The sequence below is a fragment of the Crinia signifera genome, chromosome 6 (genome assembly GCF_055691185.1).
Source record: "Crinia signifera chromosome 6, ASM5569118v1, whole genome shotgun sequence".
Classification (NCBI taxonomy): domain Eukaryota; kingdom Metazoa; phylum Chordata; class Amphibia; order Anura; family Myobatrachidae; genus Crinia; species Crinia signifera.
In genome coordinates, this window is record NC_139222.1 from 118,473,777 (window position 1) to 118,491,385 (window position 17,609).

At 45.9% G+C, this 17,609-nt stretch overlaps 1 protein-coding gene and 1 long non-coding RNA gene across 4 annotated transcripts in view; one reads left to right on the forward strand and one right to left on the reverse strand.

The window, feature by feature from the left end:
* SCN4A (sodium voltage-gated channel alpha subunit 4) overlaps nt 1–17,609 on the reverse strand; it is a 122,910-nt gene that overhangs the window by 27,240 nt on the left and 78,061 nt on the right. Inside the window, exons 17-18 of the mRNA XM_083146942.1 lie at nt 11,886–12,040; nt 6,458–6,631 (exon numbers count right to left, since the gene is read on the reverse strand). Coding sequence (XP_083003068.1) covers nt 6,458–6,631; nt 11,886–12,040 — 329 coding nt within the window. The remainder of the gene's footprint in view (nt 1–6,457; nt 6,632–11,885; nt 12,041–17,609) is intronic.
* LOC146008051 (uncharacterized) lies at nt 6,059–15,949 on the forward strand. Of its 3 annotated transcripts, none has more exons than XR_014444450.1 (4): nt 6,059–6,201; nt 13,271–13,383; nt 14,088–14,196; nt 15,637–15,949. It is a non-coding gene; the product is annotated as an uncharacterized LOC146008051 (long non-coding RNA). The 3 variants fall into 3 exon arrangements; XR_014444449.1 differs by having other exon boundaries at nt 13,271–13,378; XR_014444451.1 differs by having other exon boundaries at nt 13,271–13,367.

The following is a 17,609-nucleotide window of genomic DNA, read 5'->3' on the forward strand; positions in this document are numbered from 1 at the left end:
TACGCCAGTGAGAGAGGCGTGTTCGGTCTACGTGGTAGCGTGAAGCCGGGTTTTGATGGGCGTCTATCTGTGTTCGCGTCGCCGTGACAACCACCAGGCTAGTGAGAGGCTTGGTTGGTTTGCACGGCTGCGCGTGACACTACTGTCCATACGTTTTATGGTTTAGTTTGTAGTTACTATGTGCTATTTACATGTATTTCTGTGCCTTGGTGCCCATTCGTCGATTGCGGTACTGGATACTCCAGGCGCCCTCAAGACGGGAATCCATGGTAAACTAGACGCGTGTGTGAGCCGTGTCTGACGCCATGTGATGACGTATGTGCGGTCGCCTAGGAGACCAAGACGCTGTCGCTGGTTCTGCAAGCCGGAGACCGTGCTTTTGCTACCATGGCAATGGCATTGTGGGTGTGAGCCACATACGTCATTTCTATTGGTCCTGAACGCAGGTGTACGGGCTTAGCAGTAATGTCCAGCGTCACACGAATTGGCGCCAATAACTGCTATTTAAAGGCATGCTGCTACATTGTATGTTGTACTTGTTGTTGCCTCTTGAGAAAGGGGTAGTAACCCCGAAACGAGCCGTTGAGGCTATGCAATAAAGATTTCATCTTCTTCAGTAAGTGCTGCAGTGACGTGTTGTTCCTGACTACCTTGCGGTTTATTAGGAACCTTGCCTTTATATATATATATATATATATATATATAATCTCCACATTTTGGTAGACACATACTGTAAGCATGATTGTATTTTATTTTAGCATAAAACACATTTACGTAAGTGCCAAGTGAAAATAGTCAAAATAGGTGTGAAAACTGGCAAGCAAACATTTTAATTTATTATAATGACTTGGAATATTTACCTAATATAGCAAATATAATTTTGTTTTTCACAACATTTTTTTTACATTTTTATAACAAATGTGAGCGACGCTGGCATTTTTAGCAGACATTTTGCACATCTCTCGTGGAGAAGTTGGCACTCAAAGGGTTAATAAATACCAGAAGAAAAAAAGTTTTAATAATTAAAAATAAGCACATTTTATTGCACCTACAGTATACTTTGTTTAATGTTTGACACACCTCAAATGTGTTTCCTTTGAGTGTGCATGTAAATATCTTGATCTGAAAATGTATCACACTTCAGTCAGATTTCCTGTACTCCTGTTAGGAACAGGGAGATCTCGCCAACCCTAACTCCGTTGTCACCCCTTGGAGTTGGCGGATGCGTGCTAAGCTAACCTTCACCAATAATAGCCGCGTTCGTGGGAGCCCGTTAGTCAGGCTCCCACCCCGATGCCACCTGGTCTTACTAGTGACAACGCAGCCGCCAAGGCCAGAGGTAAACAAGGGGAAATCTATCTAACAAACAAAGAGGCGAGAACCACCCTGCCCTGCGGAGAGGGGTGCCAGTGGATAGCACTCTAAACTGGAACCCGCTGTGCTAATGCTTAACAGGTGTAACCATACACAGTATGCTGACACACTAAGAACTGCTGACGGGTGTAACCATACACGATATGCTGACACACTAAGAACTGCTGACGGGTGTAACAATACACTATATGCTGACACAATAAGTACTGCTGACAGGTGTAACAATACACGATACACTGACACAATAAGTACTGCTGACAGGTGTAACAATACACTATACGCTGACACAATAAGCAAATGATTAGTAAGGAGACAAAGAGGGGGAATCTCCCAACTTATCTGAACACCGAGGGATATCAACTTAGCTGGAGCTGAGATGCTGCGGACAAGGCAGGGAACCAGCCGAAGGAAGCACCACGCTGGAGAAGGGATCCCACAAAAACCAACAGGAGCTGCAGGGACCGGGAGACGGATAAAGGACGACACACGGACACCGGGAGGACAGGAGACTGGACGGAGGACACAGCTGGGAATCAACAACAGGATGCAGGATGACTGGGAACAGGAACCAGGAATAACGGAAGACTGGGAACCAGGAACACTAGAGACCCTAAGGTACAAAAGCTATAACCGGCATGGGCCTGAATAACCAGAGGGTTTATATAGTGAGCACAATGTGGTGCTGATTACACATTGCCTAAAAGGTGTGCACTGCAGGCTAGGAGCCTAATCAAGACACCTGAGTCCAGAACACACAGTACTGAAAGTAACCTGCAATGGCCCAGGCTGACCACTGGATGCCACTAGCGAGTAAACACACACACACAGGCTGAGATAAACCCAGAGAGAACATGAAACTACACACAGAATATGTGAATCTGCGCATAACACAGATCCGCTGGAGGCGGATCCTAACAGTACCCCCCCCTTGAAGAGGGGTCAAGGGACCCCAATACCAGGTTCTCCCCTACATGGAGAATACCAAACCCTGGAATGGGTATCAACCAACAAACAGAAACAAGCTGTGACTGCAGCTTGTAACAGTGCCCCCCTCTCAAAGGTGGCCTACGGACACAACAAAACCAGACAAACAGATATGACAAACAGGACAAAGCAAAAGGTCAGTGCTTATTCTTCTTTCTCCTTCTCTTTGAATGGCTCTGAAAGGAAGATAGAAAAGCACATCCTGCAGTCAAGGCAATAGCTATGGGCTGGGCCCTTTGTATTGACTCTCCTAAACATGGAGTCTCTGCAGACAAGATGGTCGGCCCAGAGGCATCTGAACCACTTTTATTGGGACCAAATTTTTTCACTACAGCATCACTAAATGCCCGGAAATCCTTAAGAAGGGGATCTTCAGAATTAATCAATTCGAACGCCCATTTGGAAGGCTTCCCTCTGAAGGAGTAGATCATATAGGACACAATATTATCAGAAGTGATACCTAAAAATGGTCTGGACTCTATAATGGAGACATAGTGGTTCGCGAGTGCAACAAATTGGGCTAAGTCCCCATCAAAGACTAGAGATGTAGAGATATCATTCAAAGAATCAACAGTAACTTCATTATCAGCTAACTGACTGGTCTGTATAGCTGGAATTATGGCCCTTGAGGCTGAGACTTTAGGGACCCCCTTAGAGGTTATGACCTCTTCCAAGTCTGATGGTCTTTCTGGTTGGGCAGCACTATGATGAGTCTCTGGCTGATCACCACTGTGACGTACTTCTAAGTGGGCAGCACTATAGTGAAACTCTGGCTGGGCAGCAACAAAAAGACCAACAGATGGTCCCTCCATGTTACCGACATGGCTGGAACTCTGCTCAGAGACAGGACAATCAGAATCCCTCTTAGGGACTAGATGGACAGAGTCCCCATCTGGGGCGACACAGGCTTGCACCCCCTCTGGGGAGACACAGGCTTGAACCCCCTCTGGGGCGACACAGGCTTGAACCCCCTCTGGGGCGACACCGGCTTAAACCCCCTCTGGGGCGACACCGGCTTGAACCCCCTCTGGGGCGACACCGGCTTGAACCCCCTCTGGGGCGACACCGGCTTGAACCCCCTCTGGGGCGACACCAACTTGAACCCCCTCTGGGGCAACACCAACTTGAACCCCTTCTGGGGCAACACCAACTTGAACCCCTTCTGGGGCAACACCAACTTGAACCCCTTCTGGGGCAACACCAACTTGAACCCCTTCTGGGGCAACACCAACTTGAACCCCTTCTGGGGCAACACCAACTTGAACCCCACTCGGGGCTGCGCACTTCGGAACCCCACTCGGGGCTGCGCACTTCGGAACCCCACTCGGGGCTGCGCACTTCGGAACCCCACTCGGGGCTGCGCACTTCGGAACCCCACTCGGGGCTGCGCACTTCGGGCCCCCACTCGGGGCTGCGCACTTCGGGCCTCATCATAGCCCCCGGCGTCTGACCGGCTCGGCGGGCCCCCGGCGTCTGACCGGCTCGGCGGGCCCCCGGCGTCTGACCGGCTCGGCGGGCCCCCGGCGTCTGACCGGCTCGGCGGGCCCCCGGCGTCTGACCGGCTCGGCGGGCCCCCGGCGTCTGACCGGCCCGGCGGGCCCCCGGCATCAGGCTGACTCGGCGGGCCCCCGGCATCGGACTGACTCGGCGGGCCCCCGGCATCGGACTGACCCCCCGGCATCGGACTGACTCGGCGGGCCCCCGGCATCGGACTGACTCGGCGGGCCCCCGGCATCGGACTGACTCGGCGGGCCCCCGGCATCGGACTGACTCGGCGGGCCCCCGGCATCTGAGTCAATCACCTGGGTTTTCCCCTTAAGGGTTTGCAACTCTGACTTCATATGAACAGAAATCCCATCATGCGGGGAGCACCTCCTCTGCTGATTATTAAACCCAAAATGGGGACTCCCAGCACTTGGACCAACCGTATTAATCAGAGCGCTTTTGCTGGGAGACTCAGTAGAGCGCTCCTCTGCCACAGTGTAGACAGGCATAGATCTGACAACCTGCCCCGACTTGGCCAGAGGAAACACCCTGTTGCCACCACTGGAGTTGCGCAAAACACAAGTTTGCAGAAAGTGGCCTGAATCTCCACAGTATAAGCATAGATTAAAGTCTCTACGCCGCTGACGCTCCTCCGATGGGAGCTTCGGCCGTAGAACACTTCTATGCATTACCTGAACCTCTGGGTCTGAGGACTTGCTGCCTAATACCTCCTTAGGCAGGGTCCCATTAGGGGCTGAATGAACCCCAGTGACCTCTGGGAGGATCAGAAAAATTTCTGTTAGGAGTTTTTGCAACTGCAGTAAGGACTGCTGCAAAACCTCTAACTGCCCAGGTTTAAAGGTATTGAACGCCAGATTTAGGGCCGCTAATGACTCTTGCATGGCCTGCATGATATGGCCGTGCAAGGTTACTGTGCAAAAAGACTATGACACAATAACAGAGACAAAGCAAAAAATACTATGACAAGACAAGACTGTGACAAGGTAAAAAAAAACTGCAGGACTGAGAGGGCAGAACTCAGCTCCAGGGTATCTGTTATGGCCGGTTATAATGTTAGGAACAGGGAGATCTCGCCAACCCTAACTCCGTTGTCACCCCTTGGAGTTGGCGGATGCGTGCTAAGCTAACCTTCACCAATAATAGCCGCGTTCGTGGGAGCCCGTTAGTCAGGCTCCCACCCCGATGCCACCTGGTCTTACTAGTGACAACGCAGCCGCCAAGGCCAGAGGTAAACAAGGGGAAATCTATCTAACAAACAAAGAGGCGAGAACCACCCTGCCCTGCGGAGAGGGGTGCCAGTGGATAGCACTCTAAACTGGAACCCGCTGTGCTAATGCTTAACAGGTGTAACCATACACAGTATGCTGACACACTAAGAACTGCTGACGGGTGTAACCATACACGATATGCTGACACACTAAGAACTGCTGACGGGTGTAACAATACACTATATGCTGACACAATAAGTACTGCTGACAGGTGTAACAATACACGATACGCTGACACAATAAGTACTGCTGACAGGTGTAACAATACACTATACGCTGACACAATAAGCAAATGATTAGTAAGGAGACAAAGAAGGGGAATCTCCCAACTTATCTGAACACCGAGGGATATCAACTTAGCTGGAGCTGAGATGCTGCGGACAAGGCAGGGAACCAGCCGAAGGAAGCACCACGCTGGAGAAGGGATCCCACAAAGACCAACAGGAGCTGCAGGGACCGGGAGACGGATAAAGGACGACACACGGACACCGGGAGGACAGGAGACTGGACGGAGGACACAGCTGGGAATCAACAACAGGATGCAGGATGACTGGGAACAGGAACCAGGAATAACGGAAGACTGGGAACCAGGAACACTAGAGACCCTAAGGTACAAAAGCTATAACCGGCATGGGCCTGAATAACCAGAGGGTTTATATAGTGAGCACAATGTGGTGCTGATTACACATTGCCTAAAGGTGTGCACTGCAGGCTAGGAGCCTAATCAAGACACCTGAGTCCAGAACACACAGTACTGAAAGTAACCTGCAATGGCCCAGGCTGACCACTGGATGCCACTAGCGAGTAAACACACACACACAGGCTGAGATAAACCCAGGGAGAACATGAAACTACACACAGAATATGTGAATCTGCGCATAACACAGATCCGCTGGAGGCGGATCCTAACAACTCCACAGCAGCCACCAGGGTACACACCAGAACAATAATGATTGTGAGCAGATCATGAGACCATCATATGATGGTCGCACGGTCTGTATGGAGCTCACAATCTGCTCATGATCTGTACCCAGCAGAAGGGATCCTTGACAAATCCTGACTGCAGCAGGTAGGATCTCCAAATAGACCAAATGACCAGTCCTGCGCATCGGATCGGAATTGGATTGAAAGCATGCACAATTTACATACAATTGGTCGGGATTGTATCGAAATTGGCGGAATTGAGGCCACATCGTTCTCTTGTGTACCCAGCATTACTGTATGTTCTGGAATATACCAGAATACATTTTGACAGAAATTCCTGCAAATTCTACAATTCACCATGTAGTAAAATTACTGAGTGGGTTTAATGAATTATAACTTACATCAACAATGAGGAAATCCAGCCAGCACCAAGCATTGGTAAAATACATCTTGAAGCCATATGCCGTCCATTTTAGCAACATTTCAATTACAAATACATAGGAAAAGACTTTATCAGCATACTCCAACATTGTTCTTATAACTTTCCTTTGTTCAATGTAAATATCTTCAAATGCCTATAGGAGGGGAAAAGATGAAGAATTACTTTTATATTGGCCTAATTTACACATTAAGTACTTCGATGTATGTTGGATGTACCCATTTCCCCTTCCGCGTTTAACGGAACAAAACCTTTAATACAAACTTGTTTGGAAAAAAAAAGAATGACTTTTATATTGACTTTTAAATACAGTGGATCTCATTTACAAAGCGAACTGAAATTTTACAAAAATCTCTTTCGGTTTTCCCCTGAGAATGCAATGAGCTAGTATGATATCCCAGTGTTTTTGTAGGGTGGGAATGGCACTGTGCCCTACCAGCACAATATGAGGAGCATGACAACAAATATTTTGTCCATCACCTCAGCTGACCTTCATTATCATCCTCAGTTTAGGTAAATAAAAAAAGTTTTTTCCATTTCAAACAACACACACATTTTAAGTAATCTTTCTCGCTTTAGAACTTTGGTAAGGATAATCCTACAACATAGATCATTATTGGCAAGGGGCTACTATATGAGGATTGATTTATCAAAGTATGAAGAGACTCGGTAAGGTCAATAAGATTCTGGCTGCCATTTTTTAAACATAGGGACAGATGTATGAAGCAGTGATAAGGGAGGAAAAGTGAGCCAGAGGAGAAGGGGCCCATGGCAACCAATCAGCACTTCAGTAACATCTATAATTTGCACAATCTTTAATGATATAGAGCAGCTAATTGGTTGCCATCGGCAACTTCTCCACTGGCTCACTTCTCCTCCCTTATTACTTGCTTCATACATTCGCCTGTAACATAACTAGAAACAGGATTATATGCATTTTCATAATTGCATATGTATTTTCATATTTTGCCCATTCTCACTAACTATTGCATATTTTACCTAATATCTAGTGATGTGCTTTTTTTAATCCCCAAATCATGGCACTGCTGCTGCTGGCCAGGTAGTGGTTGAGTGTGCAGGCAGGGCTAATATGTGTGCAGTGTGGGGGGCCTTGAAAGAACGCTACGTCTGACACTTCTCTAGGCTGCCAATACATTTCAATAATGCTGTCACAAAGCTCCTGAACCTTTGCCTGCCCCTGGCCTGGGACTTTGGGGGTTATTTTGGTTCACTCTTTCGGACAAATTCCTTCTAAGATGGACAAAACCATGTGCACTGCAGGTGGGGCAGATGTTACTTGTGCAGAGAGAATTAGATTTGGGTGGGGTTTTACTTCAAAGTGAGACTATATTGCAGTGCAAAAATAAAGCTGCCAGTATTTACCCTGCACAGAACAAAATAACTCCCCCAAATCTAACTCTCTGTGCACATTTTACATCTGCCCCCCTGCAGTGCACATGGTTTTGTCCATCTAAGAAGGATTTTGTCAGAAAGAGTGAACTAGAATAAGGCCCTTTGTGCCAAGAGAGACTTCTGCAGCAGATAAGGTGGGCAGAAGGGTTGTGGAGGAAATGCCGGGTCACAGAGATTATGTGGCGCAGGGAGAAAGCCTTCCACTGTGCCGCCCTCACACGCTATGCTGACATTTGAGCCATCGGCGCTGAAGATGAGGGTCCGTGTAGTTGATGCCAGAAGAGCCTAGGACGCTGCAGTCTGCTGTAGCAGCCAGGAAGAAAAAAAATCCTGTGTACAGCACTAGACTATTTTTTAGGTCTATTTGCAACTAATTGTATGCTGATTTCTAAATAAGTGAAAAGTTACTTTTTTTAAAATTATTTAATGAAGCATATTTTAAACACTTTTAATGCATATTTTAAGTATTGTTCATGCATATTTCAAGCTTTTTATGTTGCATATAATCCTGTCTCATAACCTTTAGAATGAGGTTGGTGGTAGTTTATCTCTCCCCACTTTGGGGGGGGATTCTGGTTGGGTTGCAAAACCAAACTCCTTTAATGGACAAAATGGTACTGGTTTCCTAGCACGGCCACACCGATTTGTATCGGGGTGATCGTGTTGGAAAAATCGCGTCGGTCGCATCGCATGTGACCAAATCGCATGCGATGCGACCGACGCGATCGACCCGATTTTTACATTGAATCAAATGTGAATAGGGCCCCTGGGACCCTATTTTACATTGGATTCAATGTAAAGTATTCCCCAGACCCCCAATTTTACCCCCTCAATGGCACCCCACAATTGACGCCAACCTGAAGCGTGGCGAGCGCAGCGAGCCCGTGAGGGGAGGCGGTGCAGGTCCTCCGACCTTTTCATACCCCTACTATCCACGTCGGTGTGGAGTTGAGAATATAAAGTATGGCGAGCCCGAAGCGTGGCGAGCACAGCGAGTCCCGCGAGGGGACGCGTATAACTTCACAGGTATACGCGTCCGCTCGCTGCGCTCGCCACACTTTATATTCTCAACTCCACGCCGACGTGGATAGTAGGGGTTTGAAAAGGTCGGAGGATGCGCTTCTGGCCATATACAATGTGAAATGGGTCATATTGGCCCATTTCACATTGTTTCCTATGTAAAATGGACTTAATCAAGTCCATCTCATCTTGTGCCCTTATAATAACACAAGACCGACGCGATGCTCCCGATTTCAATGTTAAAAATATTTTAACACGGAAGCCTATGGCAAAATCGCGTCCATCGAGTCGGTCGCGTCGGGGGCCATGTTAATGCACGCGATCAATGCGATGCCCCCGATTTTGCCTTTGCCGGCAAAATGGACCTGATTTCAAAGGAAATCAGGTCCATCGTGTACCTTAACTTTAAGGCACACGATGGACGCGATTGTGGCCGTGCTAGGAAACAAGTACCGACAAAACTATGTGCACTGCAGGTGGGGCTGATGTAACATGTGCAGAGAGTTACATTTGGGTTAGGTGTGTTCACACTGAAATCTAAATTGCAGTGTATTCAATGCTCTTGATTCACCACTTTTTTTCGGTTAACAGGGCTGTTTTTCTGCAAAACTGATTTTTTTAGACGAAAATAATATTCCCTGTATTCAATGATCACTGTTCGCTGAAAGCCAATTTGCCATTTGTAAGTCGCTGCGATTCGCTTGTGTATTTCAATGGGGTTTTACTCTAATTTGCTGAAAGTGTATTCAATGCTAAAATAGAGAACTGTTTTCAACGTGATTTTCGCAGAGTTTCACCGTTTTGCATTCAACATCTTTTTTTTGCTGTAATGTGTACTTTTAAAATAAATATTTTCTATTAATTTCTTTGATGTCTAAAAATCAGGTTACTTATTATTAGAAGGATCTTGTTAATTTTTTTTCTTTCCTTGCACCACATATATATATTTTGATTTTTTTGGTACTTGTTTCCTAGCACGGCGCCACCGATTTTGATCGGGTCGGAAAAATCGGGTCGGTCGCATCGCATGCGATGCGACCGACACGACTGACCCGATTTTTACATTGGATCCAATGTGAAATGGTCCCTGGGACCCTATTTTACATTGGATTCAATGTAAAATTGTCCCCAGACCCCAATTTGAAACCCCTTGATGGATTGTGAACGGCACCCCACGATTGACGCCAACCCGAAGCGTGGCAAGTGTAGCGAGCCCGCGAGGGGCGGTGGTACGCGTCCTCCGACCTTTTCATACCCCCACTATCCACGTCGGCGTGGAGTTGAGAATAGATTAGTGTGGCGAGCGCAGCGAGCCACCGAGCCCGAAGCGTGGTGAGCGCGCGAGGGGCAGCGCATAACTTCACAGGTATACACATCCACTCGCCACGCTTCGGGCTCGCTGCGCTCGCCACACTAATCTATTCTCAACTCAACGCCAAAGTGGATAGTGGGGCTATGAAAAGGTCGAAGGACGCGTACCGCCGCCCCTCGCGGGCTCGCTACGCTTGCCACGCTTCGGGTTGGCGTCAATAGTGGGGTGGCGTTCACAATGGGGGGTGGCATTAATTAATACCCATGACGGGGGCATATACAATGAGAAATGGGCCATATTGGCCCATTTCCCATTGTTTCCTATGTAAAATATGGTTAATCGCGTCCATCGCATCTTGTGCCATTATAATGGCAGACGACCAACACGATCAACGCGATTACAACGTTAAAAATAATGAAACATTGAACCCTATAGCAAAATCGCGTTGATCGCGATGTGTGCCATGTTAATGCACGCGACCGACGCGATCAACGCGATATTGCCTTTGCCGGCAAAATGGACCTGATTTCAAAGGAAATCGGGTCCATCGCGTTGGTCGTGTACCTTAACTTAAGGTACACGACCTGTAAAGACCGGCGCCGTGCTAGGAAACAAGTACCGATTTTTTTTGTTTTATTTATTTTTACCTCATTACATATGTGGGGGCGGGGACCCGCTCATTAAATATTCATTGCGCTGGGTCCCGCTCATTACATATGCATGGAGCAGGACCAGCACAGCGCTCCCAGCACCTCCCCGCCAGCCCTGTCTCCTCCCCGGACACAGCATCATTTAGGTGCTGTGTGCTCTCTCTCTTCACCAGCCCTCCTTCTCCTCTGCTATCCCCCCTGCTGCTGTGTGTGGCGTGCGGTGCTGGTAGGGAGTCTTCCATCCCCCTGCCTTCCGCCGTTCTCCCTGCTGTGTGTGGCATTCGCTGGGTTAGAACATTTTCACCATCAGGGGCAGCAACCCCTGACGAGTTGAATAGGGTGAGAGGGAGGGCTGGCGGCGGACAGGGAGGAAGGCGGAAGCATGGCGAGCATTGAATACTGTAGTAAGAATAATGCAGCCAGTATTTACCCTGCACAAATACAAAATAACTCACCAAAATGTAACTTTCTCTCTGCACATGTTACAGATACCCAACCTGCAGTGCACATGGTTTTGACCATTAAAGAAGGAGTTTGCTTTTGCAAACCACCAGAATCATCCACTTTATCTGTTTCTAAGCTATAATAAATCTCCCCCATGGGGAGGACTGGTTCAGAGTTTCAAAGGAGCCAGGGCTCACCCTCCAAGCCTCATGTCAAACGATGCGGACCAATGGTTGCAAACAGAACACACTTCTGGCAAAATGCTATACAAATATATTAGTGTGTAAACAGGCCCTTAATCTTTCATAAATATATTCAATTAAACCAGCCTTAAATAGATATATGTGTGTGTGTGTAATTTTCTAATTTTAGAAGAAAATAAGCTCTTACTGTACGTTAAATGTATTTTAATGGAGTTATTAAATGATCATGATCGTATTGTAAGAACATTGCTAAGTAGCACATATAGATATATTGATTATAGTCTGCAAAGGGAAATGTGAAGAAACAATTACAAAGGCAGAAAGTAAAAAAGAGCTTTGTATATTTACCAGGGCACCACTGCTGAGCAGAATCATGAAGATAATAAAGGTCTCAAACCAGTTGTGCTCAACAATCTTGAAACAGGTTTTCCTTATATTCCACCATAATTTTCCCTTTTCTGTCGTGATATCAACATTCAGTAATGGAAATCTTCTTATACATGCTGTAAAAGAGAGGCAAGGTTCATGTAGAGAGGTGCTGAGCGTACATAATCTCCACACACAGACAGGTTACACCTGAGTTTAGGCTGTATTGGCCATCATATTGTTGATTGGATCCAGACAGTTAGAATGTGGAGAGCAGAATATGAATGGTCAGAATCCCATTGGTAAGTACTGGGGTAAAGGAAGATTTAGGCTACTGGGGTGTATGAGGTTATGGTTTGGATGTGGGAGGGGTGAGTTAAGACTATGGATAGCAATAAGGGGTAGGGTAAAATACTTATCAGGATATGTCAGGATTTTGTTCGTATTGCCAGGATTTGTACCCAACACTTATTGCTCCAAATACACCAGAGAATATGGGCAGAACAAGTCATCATTTTTAAGTAGGTCCTTATATGTAAGGCAGTGTTCTTCCCAGGCAGACATTTTCAGGCGGACCACCCGGAAAGAGACGCCCTGCCACCCGGCACTCTCAGACTCTGAGTCCCCTGTGCCCCAGGACTCTCTATTATACCCTGCAGGTGGACACTGATTCCGAACAGACCACTAAATACGCTGATGTCACACAGTATACCCAAGCTGTCTGAATTCATGTTCCCTGTCTTGTCTGCCAGATGCCAGCCCATCTCTCTGCACCACAGCAGGGACTTCAGGTAACAAGGGACTCTAGCTGCGGCTCAGTTTCCAGCATGGCTGCAGTGAGCGGATACTCTATCTGGCTCCTGCCGCACAGTGTGGTCGTGGAGACCGGAGCACTGGGTCTACCCCTTCATGCTTTTCTCGGCAGCTACTGCACATACTGACCACCCAAATGCCGGGTCTTCTTCCTCCAATTGAATTGAGTAGAATTCAATATCCTCTCTTGTCACTCATGCAGATGCAGAGACTTGTGTCATGAGTCTCCCCCTGAACTGTAATAAGCACTAACTACCACACCATTAGGGTACATTATTACTTGCCCAGATTTTGCTGCCACATCAAGCTTGTTGTGGTACAATCAAAAACCAGAACAATACCCACCTCTAAAGAGTCGGACATTACATCTCAGCAGACCCATTATTTGGTTCCTGCTACCTGCATATAAAATAACCCAGGGGATTTTTCTCCCTGTACATAGTGGCATCAGTACTTTTTATATAACAAAGCATTACAAATATATTTGTTATGAATGCTGACAGGCAGATATATTAGTACCTAGTTAACTGCACATATATTTACTCTCTTTGTAGAACACATACAATACCCTACAAGATCAGGATTAAACAATTATTGCGAAGACCCCCACCCGGCTACTTCTTTATGCCCCCCAGCTGGAGAAACAATTCTGTGAGAACACTGTACGGTATATTTAAAATTTGTATTTACAATTTTCCATGTATGGGAGTAGACACACACTTTACATTAAGAGGGAATCGTTGTGATTTTCTATCCAATAAAGGAAAAGATACACCATTCCTATGGTAGAACAATACTAACATTCAGGGTGGTAGAGAGTGGCGTGAGGCCTAGGTACTGTAGGGGAGCATTGAAACACACATGGAAAGTGTAATTTTAAATAAACTTAAATATATGTGTTTATTCACATTTTTACAACACTTGCACAGTGATATTCAAGAACAACAACATCCTACTTAATGAAAGCCTAACAATGCTCTTCAACGCTGTGGTGCACCAGTGGCCATTAGATGGTGCCCACTGGAGTTCCATTTGGGCACATACACCCCCCTCCCCACCTCAGCATTACAGAGTACCGGGTCCGACCAGCTCTGCCATTTAGATTTTTGATGGGCCGGTAACTAGTAAAGTATATTAGTGCATTACATTGCAGAATTAACGTCTTTATATATAAAATATTACAATGATTTGTGACAATTTTTTTGCTAAAAATGATAAGACACCTGGCCTTGTTAAAGGGAAAAAGTGTTCTTATTCTTAATACACAGGTACACTTACTCAGGAACTATGCATCCCTGAAGACACATACCAATTCACTGAATTGAAAAAAGTTTGTAAATGAGTTTCTCTTCTCTTTTTTCTTGAAAACAGCGCTCACCTGTTCATTGAGGCGTACTCACCCATCCACCCACCTCTGACAGGCTTATCACAGGACATAGCAGACAGCTGCCAGTTAGAAACTAACCATCTCCCAAGGCAGGTAAATAAATACTTTCTTCGCTTTGGTAAAACAACATGTCCTAATGTAATGTGACTATTATTCATTATTTCACACAAAGAAGTCAGCAACATTTTTTTAATACATTTATGCTCTATGAATTGCTGTGCACCTCAATCATTCCCTACAGAGTCCTCAGTGCCTTATAGTAATTCTTTGTTCAATATCATCTATACCAGGGGTAGCCAACTCCAGTCCTTGAGAGCTACCAACAGTTAACGTTTTCCATGACTCCTCACAGAATCACAAGTGACTTATGTAGCTCCACCTGTGGATCCTTTGAAATGTGTCAGTCAGTAATTAGTGTACCTGTGAGGTGAGCTGGAAAATGTGAACTGTTGGTAGCTCTCGAGGACTGGAGTTGGCTACCCCTGATCTATACTCTTATTTCTGAATCTTAAACATGTTTTCAGTTGCAACAACTTGCATGCATAGGATACAGGAAAGACTCATGATGCATCATTTGTCTCTACAGCCCTGTACAATGGAGATAATTTACATTCTGTAGCTCAGTTTGCTAATGAATGCCTAGGTTGGCACTGGGCTGCATAGGATACAAAGCAATTTAAGGATGGTTTGTGAATAAGATGGATAGCGCTCAAGATAACTATATTCAGAGATCAATCAAACCTCAGGTAATATTACCAAACCACATACACCTTGTTTTACTGGATGATCATATGGCTGGTACACACAGGTCCCTCTTTCCTCCCCTATTAAACAAGCAGGGGAGACACAATAGAACAGGACATTGTGCAGATCAATAATGTAAAAAGGGGTTTAATACAACAGTTGCACTTACAATAAAATGACTCATATAAAAGCATGAGACAGGCAATCCTCGTGGCAAAGCAGCATACTTCTGAAGAAGGAACATAGATTCCGAAATGCGTTAAGCGTGCCATCTTTTACACTTTGGACTGGCATATCCCGCAAGTGGTACATCCTGGCAGAAGTTGGACCTTGAACTGTGGCCATCCGATTCCGGACCGGTGAACCCAGCTTGAGAGGACTTCTTTAACATCTGTATGCTGCTTTGCCACGAGGATTGCCTGTCTCATGCTTTTATATGAGTCATTTTATTGTAAGTGCAACTGTTGTATTAAACCCCTTTTTACATTATTGATCTGCACAATGTCCTGTTCTATTGTGTCTCCCCTGCTTGTTTAATAGGGGAGGAAAGAGGGACCTGTGTGTACCAGCCATATGATCATCCAGTAAAACAAGGTGTATGTGGTTTGGTAATATTACCTGAGGTTTGATTGATTTCTGAATATAGCTATCTTGAGCGCTATCCATCTTATTCACAAACCATCCTTAAATTGTCTATATCTTTCTGGTGTTTCTACCGCTGTGAATTTGGGTATAGCTGCACTTGATTTTATTGCGCATCCATCTGTCAATTACTTTCTTGTATTGTAGGATACAAAGCAGTAAGGCCACATTTCCAGAAAAGCAACAGCAGCTTGCACCAGTATCCCAGACTGAAAATGTAATACGTTCAATAAAAACAGTCCCAACGTCCTTTTTTACTTTTCCTTAATGATCATCTTACAATTTTTCCTCCCTTACCTTGCAGAACTGCATACAGGAGGAGGAGCACATTTTAGTGGGTAACTAGGGGTGCCAATCCTGGTGCATTTTTTCAATCCGCTGGGCTGGCTCAGACGTGGCCCCCTTCCTCCCTCTGGATATACTGGGCTGTCCGCAGAGCTGTATGAATGTCAGTGCTGCCTCAGTGTGTTTCATAGTTGCCTACCCTCCTGCATACTGCAGGAGACTCCCTGAAATAGCAGAAATCTCCCTCTCTCCCCCTCTCCCTCATTAGTCTAGCAATCTCCCTCATTTCAGCCTGCCCACATTGCACTTTTGGGGAAAAAAGGAATGAAAGATAGATACGTTTACATTGCATCATCAGCACCATTTCCCAGCACTTTACCAAGTATAGTAGCTCTTACTAACTGCTTTGGGGCTCATCTACATTTGCATATACGTCATTTTAAAAAATTCCTCTCAGATGTAGCAGTACACACTCACACTTCTAGGTGCTACGTGCACAATCTCTTTTCACATTCTCACCATATATGGAACTAGACACGCCCTTTGGGTGGAGCATGACACACCCCCTCAATGGGGCGATGTGCAATTTTTTTTACCAACTATAATCTCCCTGAAACCAGTTTTCAAAAGTAGGCAAGTATGTTGTGTTTTACAATGACTGGCCACACTGGCTGTATCACACTGACGTGGGAGAGACCTGGCGCCCCTCTCAGGAGACCCACTGAGGACCTGTGGGGAAAATATGGCGCTGACTTGGGGGGGTTAGAAGTGCTGCTAATTACACAGAAGGCCAAGGATGGGGAGAGAGGAAGGTACAGGGCAATGCGATCAAAGTGATGCCTGTCCCAAACACTGTTTCACCTGCCTTCTTGGTCCACTAATTTTCTCTCTGCCATGGTCTCTTGTCCTCCCACTCTCTCCCATGGTCTTTCCCTCACCACTCCTCTCTCACCTTTCTCTGCTCTCTTTATGTCTCAGTGGGGGGGGGGGGGGGGGGAAGCTGACCCCTGTTGGGATTCCCTCCCTTAATGCTGGCATCAGTGGCAAATGCAGGATTTTTAGAAGGGGGTTTCCAAATGTAATGTAATCCAGTCTGGGGGAGTGGTAACAGTCCTGAAAATTGTTTTTTTTTTTAATATACAATGGATACTGTATGGAATACATTATTGATATTTAACAGTACAAATGGTCTATAGTATAGGCTGTTTCAAACATTGAAATAACATAAGTGGTCAGGAAAAGGTTGAACATATCAAAATAAATAATTACACAAACATAACAGAACCAGTACTGCACTTTCTAAGCTCACAATCGCCCAGTCTCCTGTCTCTTCCTCCTGGCAACTACTCTATTGCGATGTTTGAGGGCTCAGATCCACACATACAGTAAATGTGGTAGAAGTAGCTCTACTGATCATATTATATACCAGTGCTACTGTCATAATTTAAGGCACTTGCCACTTTCCATGCAACCAGAAACCCCCCTGAATTTGTCTATGGGCATCAGGATTCTGAACACTGGCATCTCCACCACCAGTCATAAGTGTGTATCATTATATATATATATATATATATATATATATATATATACACACAAACAAAGATATACCCAGCGCAAAAAGTCCTCAGTGTTAAATATGTCAATAATTCCACATCAACTCCCAGTGTGTGCAGTCTTTTTCTTTAGGACCGTGCCATAGATCCAGACATGGGGAATCTTGCAAAAAAGTAGAAAAGACGCACCAATGAGCACAAAGTAACAGAATTTTACTGCATGGGAGAGGCAGCGCGGGAGGCGGCCGGCCAGATGCGGCACAGCTTGCAGGCGTGCGGCAC